The sequence below is a fragment of the Martes martes genome (assembly GCF_963455335.1).
Source record: "Martes martes genome assembly, chromosome: 14".
Classification (NCBI taxonomy): domain Eukaryota; kingdom Metazoa; phylum Chordata; class Mammalia; order Carnivora; family Mustelidae; genus Martes; species Martes martes.
This window is the reverse complement of record NC_137902.1, coordinates 40,572,713-40,589,756: the sequence shown is the minus strand read 5'-3', so window position 1 is coordinate 40,589,756 and position 17,044 is coordinate 40,572,713. Positions and strand designations below refer to the sequence as shown.

The following is a 17,044-nucleotide window of genomic DNA, read 5'->3' as shown; positions in this document are numbered from 1 at the left end:
CTAAAGCACCAGAGACACTCAGGGACGTTTAAACCACCTTTTCCTGGGTGGGTAGGAGGGGGAGGAAGCCTTGGCCCTAGGTGGGAAGGATTCGGGCTGGAGAGTGGTGTTGGGCCCCATGCAGCCATCCGCTGGGCTCCATTGCTCACCTGACCTAGCTCTCATGCAGTGTCCAAGGTGTTGGAAACTCTCCACTGATGTTACAGGTTCCAGGCTGGGCAGGCATCCTCCTGGATGGATGTCTACAGGCTTGTTTCCCTGGTGGTGTTCTCAGGGCTGACCACAGACTCATTGCAGGGGAGGGCATTGGGTACTGAGGGTGAGGAAGCCCAGCTTATAACTGCTCGAGCTCCCCAGCCTTTCCCTGAAAGGCCGTGCCCACTTTCACCCCTTCATCTTTGCACGTGCTGTCCACACCCCTGGGAAGACCATTTTCCCTGCTGGCCGGGTTCTTTCCTCATTGTCCTTCAACACTTAGTGGGTACATCACCTTTTCTGGACCCTCTCGGCCCTCTGCGGTAGGGGTACCTCCTATGTTCTAGAACACTTTCGCCCCTTGTGCTTGCACTTAGTAGGCAACTATTGCATTTGAGGCAGAGACAGGTGCTGGGCAACAAGGGTGAAGAGTCATTGTCTCAGGCAGCGGTTCACAGTGTGCTGGGGACAGGGGGTGGTGGGAAGAGGTCTGTCTATCATCTATCTATCAAGAGAACCATCAGAGTATGGTATTTATGATTGAGGTATGAACAGTGCTATTTGGGAAAATCAGGAAAGATTTCTCAGGTGAGAGAACATGTGAATTGTCTCTTGAATAATAAGTAGGAGCTCAGTAAAGGGATGGGGCTGGAAAGGACATTCACAGCTTTGGGCGTCAGTCAAAAAGGGCATAGGATATTCAGCAGAGGGAGAGAATGTTACTAGGGCTAGAGCATGGGGTGGACCAAAGAGAAAGATGAAGTGAAGTTGGAAAGAGACAAATACTTTATAAATACAAGATCCTAGGCTTCTGTTATCAGGCAGCATCAGACATCATATGCGTGTAGTTTGTGAAGGAAGCACCCACATGCAGCTCGGTCTTAGTTGCAAATCTATTCAGCGACATCAAGGAAGCCATGCCTTTAGATGTAGGTTCTGCTCATTCAGTGGGACTCGGACCTCTTACTCATAAACCAAGATCACAAACTCCCACACCTACAAGGCCATGTGGACAGCACAAATGAGTCTACCAGGCTGGTGGGGACTGTGGCAAAAAGGAAAATGTGCACCCATATGTAGAAAGAACTAATTCTAAGTAAGCAAAGATAACCATAAGAACTTGTCAAATGACACTCATCCATGGGTCCTATTTACTTGTGCTATTTCTGAAGAGCTGAGGTCACTTAACTTGTACTATCTCTTTTCCAAAATCATTGAAGACCATTTCAACCAAATTGGAATAAGCAACTCATCCAAATTTGGGTAGCTCAGTAGAACTCCCTGGTTCTTTCTAAGTGTCTGGAGGAAACAGACATGGTCATCTGAAGGTTTTTACATCTGTGTCAGGACACACTGTAGACTTACGTGTCTAAAGCCCATGCCTGCTGGGAGGGACGCACCCCACCAGGACCCAGCCCTCACTGGACTCTGGGACTGCATGAATCTGAACCAGAAGACAAAGCGGGGAGAGAGAGAGAGAAAGAACAACAAACATCCACAGCGGGGCAAGGATAGACTTGAAGCCACAACTGTTAAGTGGAGAAAGTAAAAAACTCCTGAAGGCTGCCCCACAAATCGCTCTGTGATAAGTTGCCTTGCGGGTCCTGCCCGCCGGCCAGCCTGGTGACCCCACACACTCACCATGGAGCCCTAATTGAACCACCATCCCCTAGCCTGCATTGGAAGTAATATGCGTTAGGAAAATCAATCCATTTGTAGGGGGAGAGACCAGACTGGTTTCCTGCTACTGCTCATATTTTCACTAAAACCCCATTTTACTGGAACCAACATTGAAAAAAACAGCACATTTTATTCAAAACAAGGCAATATTGGTATCGACAGAGCTGCAGTGATAATGAGGACGATCAATTTTCCCTCCTCCATTATGGGGTATTGAGCAATTTTGGAGTAAACTTGTGGCATCATTAGACAAGATCAGCATTTCTCCCTTTTGAAAACTTTTGCTTTTTTTTTTTCTTTGCTTCTTCTTTTTTTTTCTTTTTTTCTTTTTTGCATATTTAGATTTTAAGTAGCTCGTCTCTGGTGGATGAAAAAGAAAAAAAGCAAACAACAACGAAAAAAGAAAGCCTAAAGCCCTCAAAGTAGTAAGTGAAGTGCTGATAATAAAACTGGAGATTGTAGACATTTCTTTTTAATTCTTATTAATAATACATTGTGATGTTATTTTTGCATCTTGCTCCTACAGACTGTCTCCCCAACTTTCATCCCAAATTAAAAGATTGCGTTACCAGATGATCTAGGTTCTGGAAGAGGGAAAATTCAAATCAAGAGGGCAGAGGCTCCCTTTGTGTTCTGAGAGGAGGAGACAGGAGGAAAGGCAGAGGTGTGGACTCCGTGGGGTACAGGGAAGGATGCTGAGAGCAGCAGAAGAAAGATCTGGGGAAGGGAGGCAAGGAGGCTGGGTAGATTTCCATGTGGAGGAACTCCTCAAAGTAAAAGTGGTAGAATTGTTTAGTGCAAATGAGTTTTGGCATTTCTTCCTTCTATCTCTGGTTCCCATTGGGCTGTACATTGCCTCTAACAGTTTATACTGGCTACGCCAATACTGCAGTGACAGGGAAGGAATGGTATCAGTCCATTCAGGCAGCTATAACAAAACACCATAGACTTGGTGGCTTCTAAACAACCGAAACTTATTTCTCATAGTTCCGGAGGCTGGAAGTCCCAGAGCGTGGTGCTGGCAGATTCAGTGTCTGCTGGGGGCCCACTGCCCCATTGATGGCCCCATTCTTACTGTGTCCTTACATAGCACAAGGCAAGAGAAGGCTCTCTGGGGTCCCTTTTATAAGGGTACTAATCGCATCCATGAGGGATCCACTCTTAGGTCCCAATCACCCTGCAAAAGCCCCCACCTCCATATATATCCTGTTGGAAATTAAGTTTCAACATATGAATTCTGGGGGACAAAGATATCCAGTGCATTACAGGGATCATGTTATCCCAATGATGAGATCTTCCCTTGGCATCAGGGATGGTGGCAAAATGGTGACGTTTCAGAAGGATGAAATCCTGCCTCAGAGCAATTGCCCTTAAAACCATTCTAATGAGGTGTAAATTTTAAACTAAAATTAAGATGGTCTAAAATTTTAAGTTGGAAGTGTTACTGAAGATATTGCAAATATGGAAATTTCACTGAATGCCATCAGTTTGAGACAGGAGCTCTGGTTGATGTGCTCCTGGAAGGAGGAAGGGAGGGTGAAGGGTGAGCTGTATGACCCATTCATTTTTTTTTAATCTAAAAATTCATGATGAACAGTGTAAATATGTGTCCCAATACATTTTAATCCTTAAAACATATATACTACCAAGTGGTGTTTGTGGCCTAAGGATGAATTCCACCATCTTCTTAATTTCTGTCCCTTAGTGATACAAATACACTCTCGATCATGTGGCAGGGTGTTCCAAAATCTCTGCATGTGTGAGGTCGAGATGGGAAGTGAGGTGATCCTGAGCATGGAGTCTGGGGTTAAAGCCAGGCTCTGACCTTCCCACGTGGCCTGAACAATATACTTCTTTGGGCGCAGTTTCCTCATCTGTGAAGTGGGCAGAGTAAAATTACCTCCCTCATAGGGTTCCTCTAAGGGACTCTATAACCTATACATAAATGCTTAGACTGGGGTCTGGCACATCCTGAATACCCAGGAAATCTTCTCATCTCAGGGTAAAATTTGGCTCCCATAGGAGATGCCAGGCCTGGATTCCCTTCTAAGTCCAGGAGCTCTGTGCAATGTGTGAGGGGCTGCAGGGAACCCCCTCCTTCCCAGACACTGTAACTCAGCTGCTAGAGCCCATTTCTCACTGTGCTGAGACTGTTCCCTCTCCTGCCTTACCTGTAGTCCATGATTCCCTTGAGAGCAGGGACAGTGTTGTGTTAATCTTGAAATGTGTAGAGATTTACCCAGAGCCTGACATTGAAGAGACAGTTAATAACTTGTTTAAGGGATAGAGGGAAGAAGGGGAAGCAAAAAAGGACCCCAAGAAAGCTTTCATGGGAGGTGTACATATCAGATGGTCTGCGACTCAAGGGGATGAGAAGCCAGTCACCCTTAGAAGGAGATGATTCAAATTCGTGCCTTTGTGGTTAATCCTGGCTTTCCACTGGGACTAACCTAGACATGATCTACATTGTCCAAGATCTCTTTTCTTGAAACCAAAAACTAGGGCAAAGGTGTGCAGTATGAAAAACATACCGAGGCCCCAGGTTGGGTTCCTGGGAGGTAGAGCCCAAGACTGGGGTACAGGTACATCAGATCCTTCAAGGGAGGGACTTGGGAGGGGAGTGGAGGAAGGAGATGGTGTAGGAGAAGAAGCTCAATGAGGATGTGCCATCAGCTGAAGTCCGGCCTCAGCCTGAGCCACCAGGGTGGGGTCCTCAAGGCATGAATTGCACCACAAAGACTGAAGGGTGCGACCTCATGGGCTACGGTCTAGTATGTGGTGTGTGCTCATGTGCACATGCAAGTGGGTATGTGTGTGTTTGCATGCATGTGTACGTGCATGAATGCATGCACACAAGGATATGTATAGCTCTGTGGGCGTGTATATACATATGCATGCTTATGTGCACACACGTGCATGTATGCGTATACACATGTGTGTGCAGGCATGAGTACATATGTGCATATGCATTTGTGTGTGCATGCAGGAACATACATGGGAGGCCACTTAGCCGGGGACAGGTGGGGCAGGGCAGCTCCCCCTTAGAGGACTGCTGTCCTCCAGAGAAGGGGGAGTGGTGATGGGTACATTCATCTGGAGGAGGAGGTCTGGGGAAGGGTCCCATAGCATCCACGGCAGGAAAATTCCATTAAGTTCTAACTGGTATCCCTCTCACTTTAGACCCTATCACGTATAATAGTGAAAAAGAATGTGGGCAGTCCTAAGAGGACTCCCCACCCCTAACACCTCCATCCCTGCTCCAAACTGTATATCTACAGAGGCCTGGGAATTCCAGGGGTTGATATTTTTATGAAGAAAGGAAGATTGCTAGGGCACCTGGGGGACTCAGTTGGTTAAGCAGCTGCCTTCAGCCCAGGTCATGATCCCAGGGTCCTGGGACTGAGCCCGATGTCGGGCTCCCTGCTCAGCGGAGAGCCTGTTTTTCTCTCTCCCTTTGTCTGCTGCTCTGCCTACTTGTGTTCTCTCTCTCTCTCTCTCCCTCTCTCTGTCAAATAAAGAAATAAAATCTTAAAAAAAAAAAGAAAGGAAGATTGCAAAAGCAATGTATTTGGCTCAAATATTTACTGAGCTGACTCTCTGCGTTCTCTTCTGTGGACTTCAAGGACATAAAGATACTGAAATGACTGGAAAACTAGTCAGGGTGAGATGACACCACAGCTGCCCACGTACAAGAGGAGGACAAGGACAGTTGGAAGGTGTCGGGGGGATGACAGCAGGGGCTGAAGGCACTTGGCACTGGAGCCACACCTGGTGCTGGCCTGGGCACTGAGTGTGGTTTGGTTAGGCCACAGCCAGTCGGCATGGACAATGCATGCGGGCCTGCCTCCCAGCCACACTACACCTTCTGTGCCCCTCAAACACGGGATTGCAGTTGCCTGGCCCCCCAACCTACTTGAGGCCTGACTGGGGGTCGATCCAAGTTGCCCACGAAGTATTCTGACCTCAAGGGCTCACCGCTTGCTTTCGCTACCTCTTAGCTTTCCCAGGAGATCCAGTGCTCCATGGCCAGTCACATCCAGTCCCTGGTGAAGTCCGAGAAGAACCGGCAGGTCATGTGCGAGGCAGGGATGCTTAGGACCCTCATGGCCTCCTGCCGCCGGGCCCTGACCACCAGCTCCAGCCCCTTGCACTCAGGCCTCATCAGGATTTTTGAAAAGCTTGCCTCCCAAGCCATCGAACCAGATGTGTTAAGGTACTGTGTGCCGTGCATTAAATTCGGCTGAGCCACTGGCAGCTGTGCTCAGATAGAGTGGAGGAGTGCACAGGGCCAGGTGTCCCCCTCCCCCTCCTGCCTCTCCACTCTGATGGGTGTGGCCCTTCCCAGCACAGGACACTGTGAGTCTAGGGAGGAGATCATACAGTCAGTGGACAGGCCCACAGAACAGACATGGCCCCTCCCATGGAGTTGATAGTCTTGGGGGAGAGGGTCCTGCAAACAACACAGAATGCTGTGGGGGGTTGCTCATTGGACAGTGCCAGTGCTGCATGAACTAGGAGGGCCACAGTTGGGAGAATGGGTAGAAAGGGGCAGGGCTTCCAGGCAGTGTGTGGCTTAGGCCTGGGGCCTGTGCCAGTGTTCCCGGGACTGGAGAGGAGGGAAGAGGGCATTGAGGATGCCCTGCTGAGAAGGATGGGGGCTATGAGGGCTTGACACCCCAAGGGGCCAGACTGCAGGGAACTGGGCTGCTGCAAGGAGCCGGGGCGGGACTCCTGACAAAGACAGGGACCTTGTATCCTTGGGGACGCTTCCCACTGGCAGCCCCTCCAGGAAGGCACCTGTTTCCTGAAAAGCTGAGCAGGATGGAGAGGCACATGGCAGAGCAAACAGAGCAGAAGCAGAACAAAGTAGTGCAAACTCCTTTTCCCTTCAAGGTCCAGTGCAAGGCTTCCGGCTGGTCATGGACTAAGTCAAAGCCACCTACATGCACTAGCTCTGCAGTCTGGGTGCCTGACCAGGAGCGCCCTGCTTCTGCATGGTTTGAGGAACCGTTCCAGGCAGAGAGAGGAAAGCATGAAGGAGGGGATCAGGGAGCACCGAGATTTAGGAAAGTGCTCAGACGAAGCTAGAGAACACTTCTATCCATAAAAGGTCTTCATTTCTTTCTCCTGTCTGTTACGATTCCTAGACAGTTTCTCGGTCTTGGAATTCCCCCACCTCCGTCGGCTGCAACGAAAATCCTCCATTCATCTTGTCTGCACAGAGGGGACCCTGGAGGCTCAGGTGAGGACAAAGGAAAGAACAGGGAAGGTTAACAGGAATTAAAGAGAATATGCATTCTTATAAGGGAGCCTTTACAACAGGTGAGAAGCAGACAGACTTAAAATACCTGCTGTGCAAAGGACCAAATGAGGGAAAGCAGGATTGGTGGTCCCAGAGAAAGACCACATCTGGAAGGAAAATGGTGTCCCCCACCCTCATATAAGATAGGTGATGGTAAGATTGTACTTGACCCCTTGAGGTGCAGATCACGGAAACAGTGATAGGGTTTCCTTCATGACACGGTGCTGCGCCTGGACAGAGGTGCCAGTGATGGCTTTATGCACAGCTCACAGCTCAGGGGTCAGCAAGGAGGTCAAGAGGCCAAAGCCCTGGGTAGATCCCTGGTATCAGGCACGGTCCCTGGGAGGCTGCTGGCTCCAGGGAGCAGCTTAAAGAAAAGAAAGCTGTGAGGATACCGAGTGTGAGATCACATGAGGACATGAAGGCAGGGAGGCCCAGCTGAAAAACGTGGATGGAGAGCCAGCTTGTGCTGGCAGCCAGCGGCGGGGAGCAGAGCTTTCAAAGAGACAGACTGCTGTGAGTGGGGAGATCAGGGAGCTCGGATGCAGCGCCCGTGAGTGACTACCAGTGGGGCAAGCTGGAAACTGGGGGGCGGGGTGATGTTTGTGGGGAATGGTGGACTGAAGGCAGAAGAAGTTTCCAAGAGGAGCATGGTTGCTGCCGGGGCGTTCCTGAGTCAGCAGAGAGCCACATCACAGTGGTTATGCTAGCCTTCCTCCTGGGCTGCGGCAGAAGCCCTGGGGCTGTTGTCAGAAGAGCAGTGGAAATGCTTGAATGGGGACGTGGCTCCTCATCTCTTCTCTGGCTTGTTGCTTTAGGGTCCCAGGCTGCCGCAGCAGGGACTGGTGAGGGTCCCGCGGGAGCCACCATGGATGCCGGCCCTGGCCCAGCAGTCACACATACCCTCAGGGCCTCGGGGACCTTCCAGGGCTCAACCACTGCCCTTCAGACCTCGCTGAGCCTCATCTCCATGACCTCCCCACGCCACCTGCAGCCTCAGAGAGCGGTCCTGGCTCCATCGTTTGTGGAGTTTGACATGTCCATGGAAGGTTATGGGTATGACAGGCTTTCTTATATTTGGAAATGCACTTTATTAATTTCCCAGTGCCTCTGATGAATTATAATATTGATGACAAAACTGTAGTTCTCATCAGCTCTCACCACTCAGGAGTGGAAAATGTCTGGGTCAGGGACAACCCTGTCTTCTCAGTGGCTTTTCAGGGTCAACATCATCAACCACGGAGTGCTATGACCCTCTCCTTCCCCCTGTGGGCCTGCTTTCTGGAATGCCCACCCCTTTAGGGTCCAGTGTGAATTCCATCCCTTGGGGTCCTCATAACAGCATCAGATGCTTTCTGTCCTCGTGCTGTAAGAGGGAGGGAGGCCCCTGTGGAGGGCTAGAGGGGAGATGTCACAGCCAAAGCTGGTTTGTGGTTCACTGATCTGAGACACTTTTGTGTTTCCAGCTGTTTGTTTATTCCGACCCTGTCTACAGTTATGGGAAGCAGCACAGAGTATCTGGTCTCCGGAGGGATTGGGACAGGTAGGTGATTCTTGGGGGGCTCAGCTTGCTGAGCTGAAGTCACCCTGTCTCAGAGCAAGTGCTGAGGGAGACTTGATGTCAGACTTCCACCCGGCCTTTCAAGAGAGTGGAGTCTTCCTTATTGGATCTGTAAAGGAGTCATCCTTGTGGTTTGTCATGCTTGTGTTAGGACAGGAGGATCCCAAGCGCCCAGCCATGACTCTGCCTACAGTGGGGACTCAGTGGTGATTTGATGGCAGAGTCTGGACTGGATTCATTTTGTCAGCGATTGACACAAGTTGAAACAAACACCTCACCCCACCTTAGGCCTCTTTCTAGAGAAGAATATATGTTCTATGTGGATGGCCATCTGGTCTACTTGAGCCCTGGCAGGCTTTGCTCAGTGCTGTGCTCAGCTAAAAACTGGCTGGGCAGGACAGGACAAGCGCCCAGTGCTGTCTTAGCTAAGCACCCTTGGTTAGGAGAACCAGAATTTCTCTGGGGTGGTGGATGCTGAGGACCCATTGCATTCATAGCCCATCCACATGGGACACCAAGTCTGATTCAGCTAATTCATGGAGGATGGTGGGCCCACTCTGTACCGCCAACCCTGTTATGGGGCAGGAGGACATGGATTTCCCTATAGTGGAGACTTCCCCAAACAAGGTTCAGCTGAGGTACACCTCACCTAGCATACTGCCCAGCTTTAGATCAGCCAGTAGTGACTGTCTGCAGGGTTGTGCCCCTGACACCCTTGGCAAAATGGCATGACATAATAGGTGGGATAGAATTGGAGAGAGGCTCTGGAGATCTAGACTCAAGTCCTGGTGGGAATATGACTTACTCCTGTGAGTATGAATAAGGGGACAAGCTTCTGTGGTATAGGGTTGACATAAAGTGAGCATGAGTCAGATCAGGCACAGGACGGGTACACAATAGGGCCACACCTGGGCCGAATCAGAACCATGATGACTCTAGACAAGATTCCAAAGCAGGAGAAAGTCTAAGGGAGATACCTGTGTTCTGACTCTAGGTGCGGCCAGGTCATTCCCTCCATCTGGGGGCCTGACCTTCTCCTGCTGGTTCCTGATCAGTAGGCACAGCACAGTCCTTGAGGGCCACCCGCTGCGCTTCCTAACCCTGGTGCGTCATCTGGCCAGGACCGAGCAGCCTTTCGTCTGCCTCTCTGTCAGCCTGTGCCCGGACGACCTCTCCTTGGTTGTGTCTACGGAAGAGAAAGCATTTCAGCCCCTGGGTAAGGTTTTGGAAGCTGGAGCTATTTTTGCCCACACTTGGGAGAAGTGGAACTAAGTCAGCAACTCTCAGCTCGAGAGCCTGGGAGACCAACTCTCCTTCAGTGGCTGGTGGCTGGCCCAGGTGCCGCCATTTCAAATTCTGCCTGACTCTCTAAGCTCATCCCCCTGTGATGGCCAGAAATGGCCTGTTCTTCTTGTGTCCCCTGAGAGAGTCTCTGTTTCATAGAAAGACACCCAGAAGGCCCAAGCGTGGCTTGGTGTCATTGTCACAGAGCACAACTACCTGTCCCCCTCCCCCTCCTTAGGACTCGAGGACAGATGTGCACCGCTACAGAGGCGGTCCATGTGGGGTCAACCCCGAAGCCCGACTCCGGGGTTTGAGTCCTGCTGCACGACCCCGGGCAAGTTTCAGAACCCGTTTGTGCCTCAGGAGGCTAAGTGGGGATTGTGATAGCACCTACCTCACAGGGGGGCTGTGAAAATGAAATGAAGTGACATTTGTAACCGTTCTTAAACCAGCATCTGGCACAGAGCAAGGCCTCAAGCAACGATGGCTGCGGTTGCACTTGTTTGGGCCATGGCTCCTCGGCACGAGGCCCATTCTCCCGGGGTGCGGCGGCGTGATGCTGCGTGCCAGGCGTGATGCCCGTATTCTCTTGCAGACATCATGGAGCCCGAGGATGATCCCGAGCCTTCCGCCGGCCGCCAGCTGCGGGTCAGGTGTGGCCAGCTGCTGGCCTGCGGTCAGTGGCACCACCTGGCTGTGGTTGTCACCAAGGAAATGAAAAGGAATTGCACCGTTTCCACCTATCTGGATGGACAGATCACCGGCTCGGCCAAGGTGAGCTAGCTGCCCTGAGCTCCGCTTGCCCCACCGCGATGCCTTCTGGCTGCGCCACCTGGAGCAGTCTCCCTTCCGCTCCTCGGTCTCATTTGGCAGTGGACTTGGTGTCTAACGAAACTCCCCCTTGCTGCCCAGAACGCTTGGCTGAGCTCAAACATGAAGAAAACCCAAAACCCAAGAAAGCAAAAATCCTTCAGAAACTGGAATGAAAGCCACACAAGCAGAGCAGAAGATGAAACATGGAAATAAGAGTAGTCATAAGAGCCTATAAAGTCCCAGAGCAAACGAGGCTTTTCACAGTTCGAATTGTGGATTTCCCGGGAAGGCCTATGCAGGGTCTGAGGTTTTACTTTTCGAAGAAGCTTCCTGGTGAATCTGTTATGACTGTCTGCACCCTGCACTTAGAAGCCAGGCCCTAGGGCTTGCAAGGACACCAACACCTCTTACCAGATTTACAGCAAAAATGACGAGGAAAAGATGGTTCCCTGCTTAGAGAAGGCAATGGAATGTGAACACGTAGCTGGAGAGGTGTCTCATCACTGCCATTTAGAGTCACCTGCCGCCCTGACACAAAGGGGAGAGGAAGCTGGGAGATGAGGGACATGGCAGGTGTGCCCTGGCAGCCACTGGTAGAGCTCCCCAGGGAAGCCAGAGTGAGAAGGGCCCAGAAGACACCAGAAGGCAGGTGAAACCAGAATTTCATCCAGGTTTCTGAGAGAGCAGCTCAACCTAGGCTGCATTCTAGAATCACCTGGAAAGTATTTTTAAAGTTCTACTGAGCAGGCTGCTCCTAAGGGCAGTCTTAACAGGGTCTCTGTATGCAGCATAATTTGGTAATCTTTTCAGAGTTTCTCAGCTGGTTCTAATATTTAGCCAGAATGGAGAACCTTAGATTAATAGTGTTTCTCATTTCGATGGTTTGACATTTGAGGCTTGATAATTCTTTGTTGTAGGGGTCCATTCTCTATGTAGTAGGATATTTAGCAGCATCTGTGGCTTCCCTAGATGCCAAAGCATCTCTCTCTCTCTTCCCCCCCACCGCAGTTGTGACTACCAAAAATGTCTCCAGATATTTCCAAACGCTCCCTATGGGACAAAATCACCCCATGTTGAGAATCATTAGGTTAGAACAACCTAAGTTTGATATAACACCTAAAGATGAATTCAGTGCTATCTTCTAGTATAATTATCTTATCAAAAAAAGGGCAGTGGTAACCAGAAAGATTCAGCAGGAGCATAACAAAAATAGGTCTTCCAAAGCATGAAGTTAATTCTTTTCTCAAATCATTGATGATACTAGCCATTCTTCCCTTCCCCTTCCTTCCTTCCTTCCTTCCTTCCCTCATTAAGTATTTTGGAGCACCCTTCTTTGTTAGGTACTGTTTCAGATGCTGGGAATTGTCCATGCCCACCAGCCAAATACCTCCAAGAGTGTGCATATAGTACAAAACAAGAATTAGATTTATTAAGCTTGTTGTAGAAGGACACTCTATTTCATGGGGGTAACAAAGACTTGGGAGGAATTTAGATAGGATTAGAGCTTATTTTAGGTGATTTGGGGAAGGGTTCAAAGAAGTGGAGGTTGGTCTGTTCTCAATTGTGTGCTGTCAGAAAGAGGGACTTTGATGTCTGCGTATGTTCAGAACTCTTATCCAGGAAGTAGGAGGTATGGAGCAGGTTAGAGTTGTCATTGGAGAAAAAAGCAGTATCGCTCATGTTAGCCAGGATGGAACTGTGGTTACTTTTGTGGTTGCACAGTGTCTTTGTTATTATCTGTTCAGGCATGATTACAGAGTGGGTTTGTTTTTTTCTTCTTTTGCAAAACATGTTAGTATTCTTGTTTTGTCTTCCAGAATAGGTTGGTATTCTGTGAAATGGTTCATGGACTTGGAGGCTAAGAAACAAGTCCTGTTGATGTGTGGACCTTGCTCGCGCCTAGCACAGGGGCTGGCACACAGTAAGCGTGCGATAAGTATTCAGTGAATTGCATTGAATTTATAGCCACAAGGAGTAAGACGGACTGGATGATAGCATAGTTGAGGGAATTGGTCCATGGATGAAGAACTGACCTCATGGGACCAGCTAAGCCAGAGTTAGTCAGCAGGAGGTTGGCAGTGGTGTGGGCCCACAGGAATATGCCAAAATATGCTGTGGGGAATGACCAAGAGTGGAGTCAGACAGAGTTGACTTTTCCAAGATGATCTCAAGTTGGTTCAGGATCAGCAAGTGAAATTTAATTGGAATAAATGTGAAGGCCTGTGTTTAGAGGCAGACATCTGCTGAGCAAGAACAAGATGGGAGAGCTTAGGTTATGGATGACCCAGCTTAACGATGGTTCTCTAATGTTAGAGCCTTTATTTTAATTTCCAAGGGAAGATACGTTAAATTTTGAAAGGTGGGGAGTAGTTCAACAGCCTGAATTGAGCAAAATGATGTGGGAGAAATTTGAGACATCTTATGTTTGTAAATCAGTGCAGATGGTGCAGTGAGTAAAGGCAGTAGGAATTTGGGGAAAAAGACAAGCTGGATTGTAGGGGTGGGGCAGAGCTTCAGTGTGGGAGAGAGAGAAGTCCCTGCTTGGCATGAGGAGAGAGGAGGAGAGAGCACAGTGGACCCACTCTAGGCAGGTCTGGTGACTGAAAGCTTGGTTTGTTCTTGTTTGAAAATCTCATTTAATTGGTAGAGAGAAAAAGACTATTTCTGAAATTGTATGACCCCTCATTTGAAAAATATGTATTTATATACATAAATGTGTATATAGTGATTTTATAGTCATTATAAAAATTATATAAACACATTTTGAAATACCTGAAAAATATTGAAAAGAAGAAAGAATGCCTATATTCCTTCTGTCTTACCATATTTTGTAGTTTCTTTTAGTTTTTTCCCTTTAGAAAAATAGCTGTGACTTTATTGCATAGAAAATATTATATATTACTTAGTTAATTTTTACTAGTGGTTAAAATATTTTTACCTGCGTAAACTTTGAAATTATCATTTTAAAATTTGTGATACTCTGTTAACTAGTTTTCTTTTACTTTATTGAAATTTTTATTGAGATATTATAGGCTACCATGTAGTTATAAGAAATAATAACAAGAAATCCTGTGTACCTTTTACCCAGTTTCTCCCCAATGGCGGCATCTTAAAAAACTGTAGAAACATTTCATAACCAAAATATTGATATTGATACAATCTGCTGATTTGCTCAGATTTCCCAGTTTTACTTGTACTTTTGTATATGTGTATGTGTTCCACACAATTTTATCACATGTGTAGGTTCCAATGTCCGTGACTTCTGTCAAGATTCAGAATGTTTATGTCACTACAATGCTCCCTTGTGTCCCTTGTGTTGCCCTTTTATAAAAATTAAAATACAGCCACTCCCACTCACTCACACCTGCCTCCCTTATCCCTGTCCCTAACCTTGGCAACCAAGAATCTAAAATGTTGTCATTTCAAGGATGTGGTATATATGAAACTGTACAGTATATGATCTTTTAGGATTGGATTTTCGATCAACATAATTCTCTGAAAATTCATCCAAATTGTTGCTGTGCAACAATATTTAATTCCTTTTTATCACTGAGTAGTATTCCATGATATGGATGTACATGTTAACCATTCACTGACTGAAGGACATTTGGGCTGTTTTCAGTTTTGGGATATTACAGATAAAGCTGCTTTGAACATTTTTTTTCCCTTTTTCATTTTTTATCTTCTTTGTTTTGCTATGAACGTTTGTGTACAAGTTTTTATGTGAACTTAAGTCCATATTTCTCTGGGATAAATGCCTAAGAGTTCAATTGCTGGGTCATATGGTGATTGTATATTTAGTTTTATAAGAAACAGCCAAATCATTTTCCCAGATTGACTGTGCCATTTTACACTTCCCATCAGCAACAGATGAGTGATCCCATTTCTCTGTATTTGGTGTGGTCACTATTTTTCGTATTAGCCATTCTGATAGGTGTGTAGTGATAGCTCGTTGTGTTTTTCATTTGCATTTCTTTAATGGCAGATGAGATTAAAAATCTTCTTATTTGACATCTGTATATCCTCTTAAGTGATGTCTGTTCATATCTTGTGGCTATTTTCTAATTGGATTGTTTTTCTTCTTGAGTTTTAAGGGGTTTTCTATATATTCTATATACTAGTCCTTTGTTGTGTGATTTGCCAAAGAATGTCTCATAGTCAGTAGCTTGTGTTCCATCTTCTTTCCCATAGGAGTTTGGAGGGCAAAAGCTTTTATTTTGATGAAGTATAATTCATCAGATTTCCCTCTTATGACTTAAGCTTTTGGTGTTGACTCTAAGAACTCTTTGCCTAACCCTAGATCCTAAAGATTTTCTTCTGTGTTTTTTCTAAAAGTTTTCTAGATTTATATTTAAATTTGTTATCTCTTATGAATTAACTTTTATAGGAGGTGTGAAGTTTAGGTTGAAGTTCATTTTTTTGCCCATGGGATGTCCAGCTGTTCCCACAACATTGGTTAGAAAGGCTATCATTCCTACACTGAACTGCTTTTGAACCTCCATCAAAAATCAGTTGGGCACATTTGTATGAATTTATTTCCAGATTCTATAGTCTGTTCTACTGATCTATGTGATTATACCCCCTACTAATACCACACTATCTTAATTATTGTAGCTATGTAATAAACTATGTAATAATATTGATTAGAATGGTGCCTCCCACTTAATTCTTCTCTTTCAAAAAAAAAGATAATCAAAATCACTCTTATTTTTTGAAAAAGAAAAATTAATCTCTTTGTTTAAGTTATTCTAGGGCTTGTACCTTCAAATATAAATGTTAGAATTAGCTTGTGTGTGTTTACAAAAGCCTTAGATATTTTTATAAGAACTGCATTAACCTAATCATTTTTGGGAGAAATAACATCTTTACTATATTGAGTTTTCCTATCCATGAACATGGTTTGCCTCTCCATTTATTCAGGTCTTCTTTCATTTCTTTTATTGACATTTTTGAATTTTTAGTATATAGATTTCATACACTTTTCATTTAAATATTTCATTTTCTTTTGAGTGATTGTAAATGATAGTGTTTTTAATCTTGGTTTCTGCATGTTCATTGTTATCCTGTAGAATGTGATTGATTTTTGTATGTTGATAATGTATCCTGTGACCTTGCTGAACTCACTTATTAGTCCTAGGCATTTTTCCTTTTTTTTTGTAGATTCTTTGGAATTTTCCACATGGACATATTATTTGCAAATAGAAATGATTTTATTTCTTCCTTTCTATTTGGATATGTCTGTAATTATTTAGGACATAAAACTTAATGGGTGTGCAAATACTGGACATTTAGATTCTCAATGGAATGACTGGAACAGAAAAGATAAACATTTTAGTGGCTCTTAATATTCCTTGTCAAATTTGTTTCCAAAGACACAGTGTCAGTTTTTTACTCCCACCAACATTTTGTAAACTGCTTTCCTGCATTGTTTCTCAGCTTTGAGAGGGAGCTTTTTAATGTTTGTAGATGAAATGAGCTTTTACTTTTAGAGTGTAAGGTATATCATTTTATATCCATGAGTGTTTATTTGATTAATTCCGAGGTTAAATCTCTCTCTTTCCCCCTACCCCCATCCTTTTAATTTTAACAGATGTTGTATATTCAGGCCTTACCGGGGCCTTTCCTTTCAATGGATCCATCTTCATTTGTAGATGTTTATGGATATATTGCTACCCCTCGACTTTGGAAACAAAAGTCATCATTAATATGGCGTCTTGGGCCTACATATCTCTTTGAAGAAGCCATCTCAGTGGACACTCTGGAAGTTATTAACAAACTTGGCCCAAGATACTGTGGTAACTTCCAAGCTGTACATGCTCAAGGTATAGAGTGTTTTGATTTATAATGATCTCACTGATATTTTTTTAAATGGACATCTAGTTATTTATAGCGTATTTATAAAGAATAAACTCAGTATAGGTCAGTCATTAGGGAAGACCTCTGTAATTGGATCATTATAAATTTACAACCCAACAGAAAATGTCACAGAAAAGGAAATGACAATATCCTTTAGATTTCAACTCCAAAGCCCATAATGGAGGAGAATGGGTGGGTAATACCATCAGCGAAGAAAGAGAGAGGAGAATGCGATAAATAAGTTACATTCCTTTTAATGAAGAAGCTTTTTAACTAAAGTATACTGTTGTATTCAATTATTAAACAGGCAGACAAACATCCACATTTCCATTATTGATTGCTGGCTGTTCAAG

The 17,044-nt window shown here is 45.9% G+C and overlaps 1 protein-coding gene across 1 annotated transcript in view; it reads left to right on the top strand.

Annotated features, from left to right (window-relative positions):
• Positions 1-17,044, top strand: part of WDFY4 (WDFY family member 4) — a 246,225-nt gene that overhangs the window by 53,889 nt on the left and 175,292 nt on the right. Inside the window, exons 14-20 of the mRNA XM_080823652.1 lie at positions 5,874-6,088; positions 7,023-7,117; positions 7,996-8,233; positions 8,644-8,720; positions 9,733-9,954; positions 10,618-10,796; positions 16,426-16,657. Coding sequence (XP_080679778.1) covers positions 5,874-6,088; positions 7,023-7,117; positions 7,996-8,233; positions 8,644-8,720; positions 9,733-9,954; positions 10,618-10,796; positions 16,426-16,657 — 1,258 coding nt within the window. The remainder of the gene's footprint in view (positions 1-5,873; positions 6,089-7,022; positions 7,118-7,995; positions 8,234-8,643; positions 8,721-9,732; positions 9,955-10,617; positions 10,797-16,425; positions 16,658-17,044) is intronic.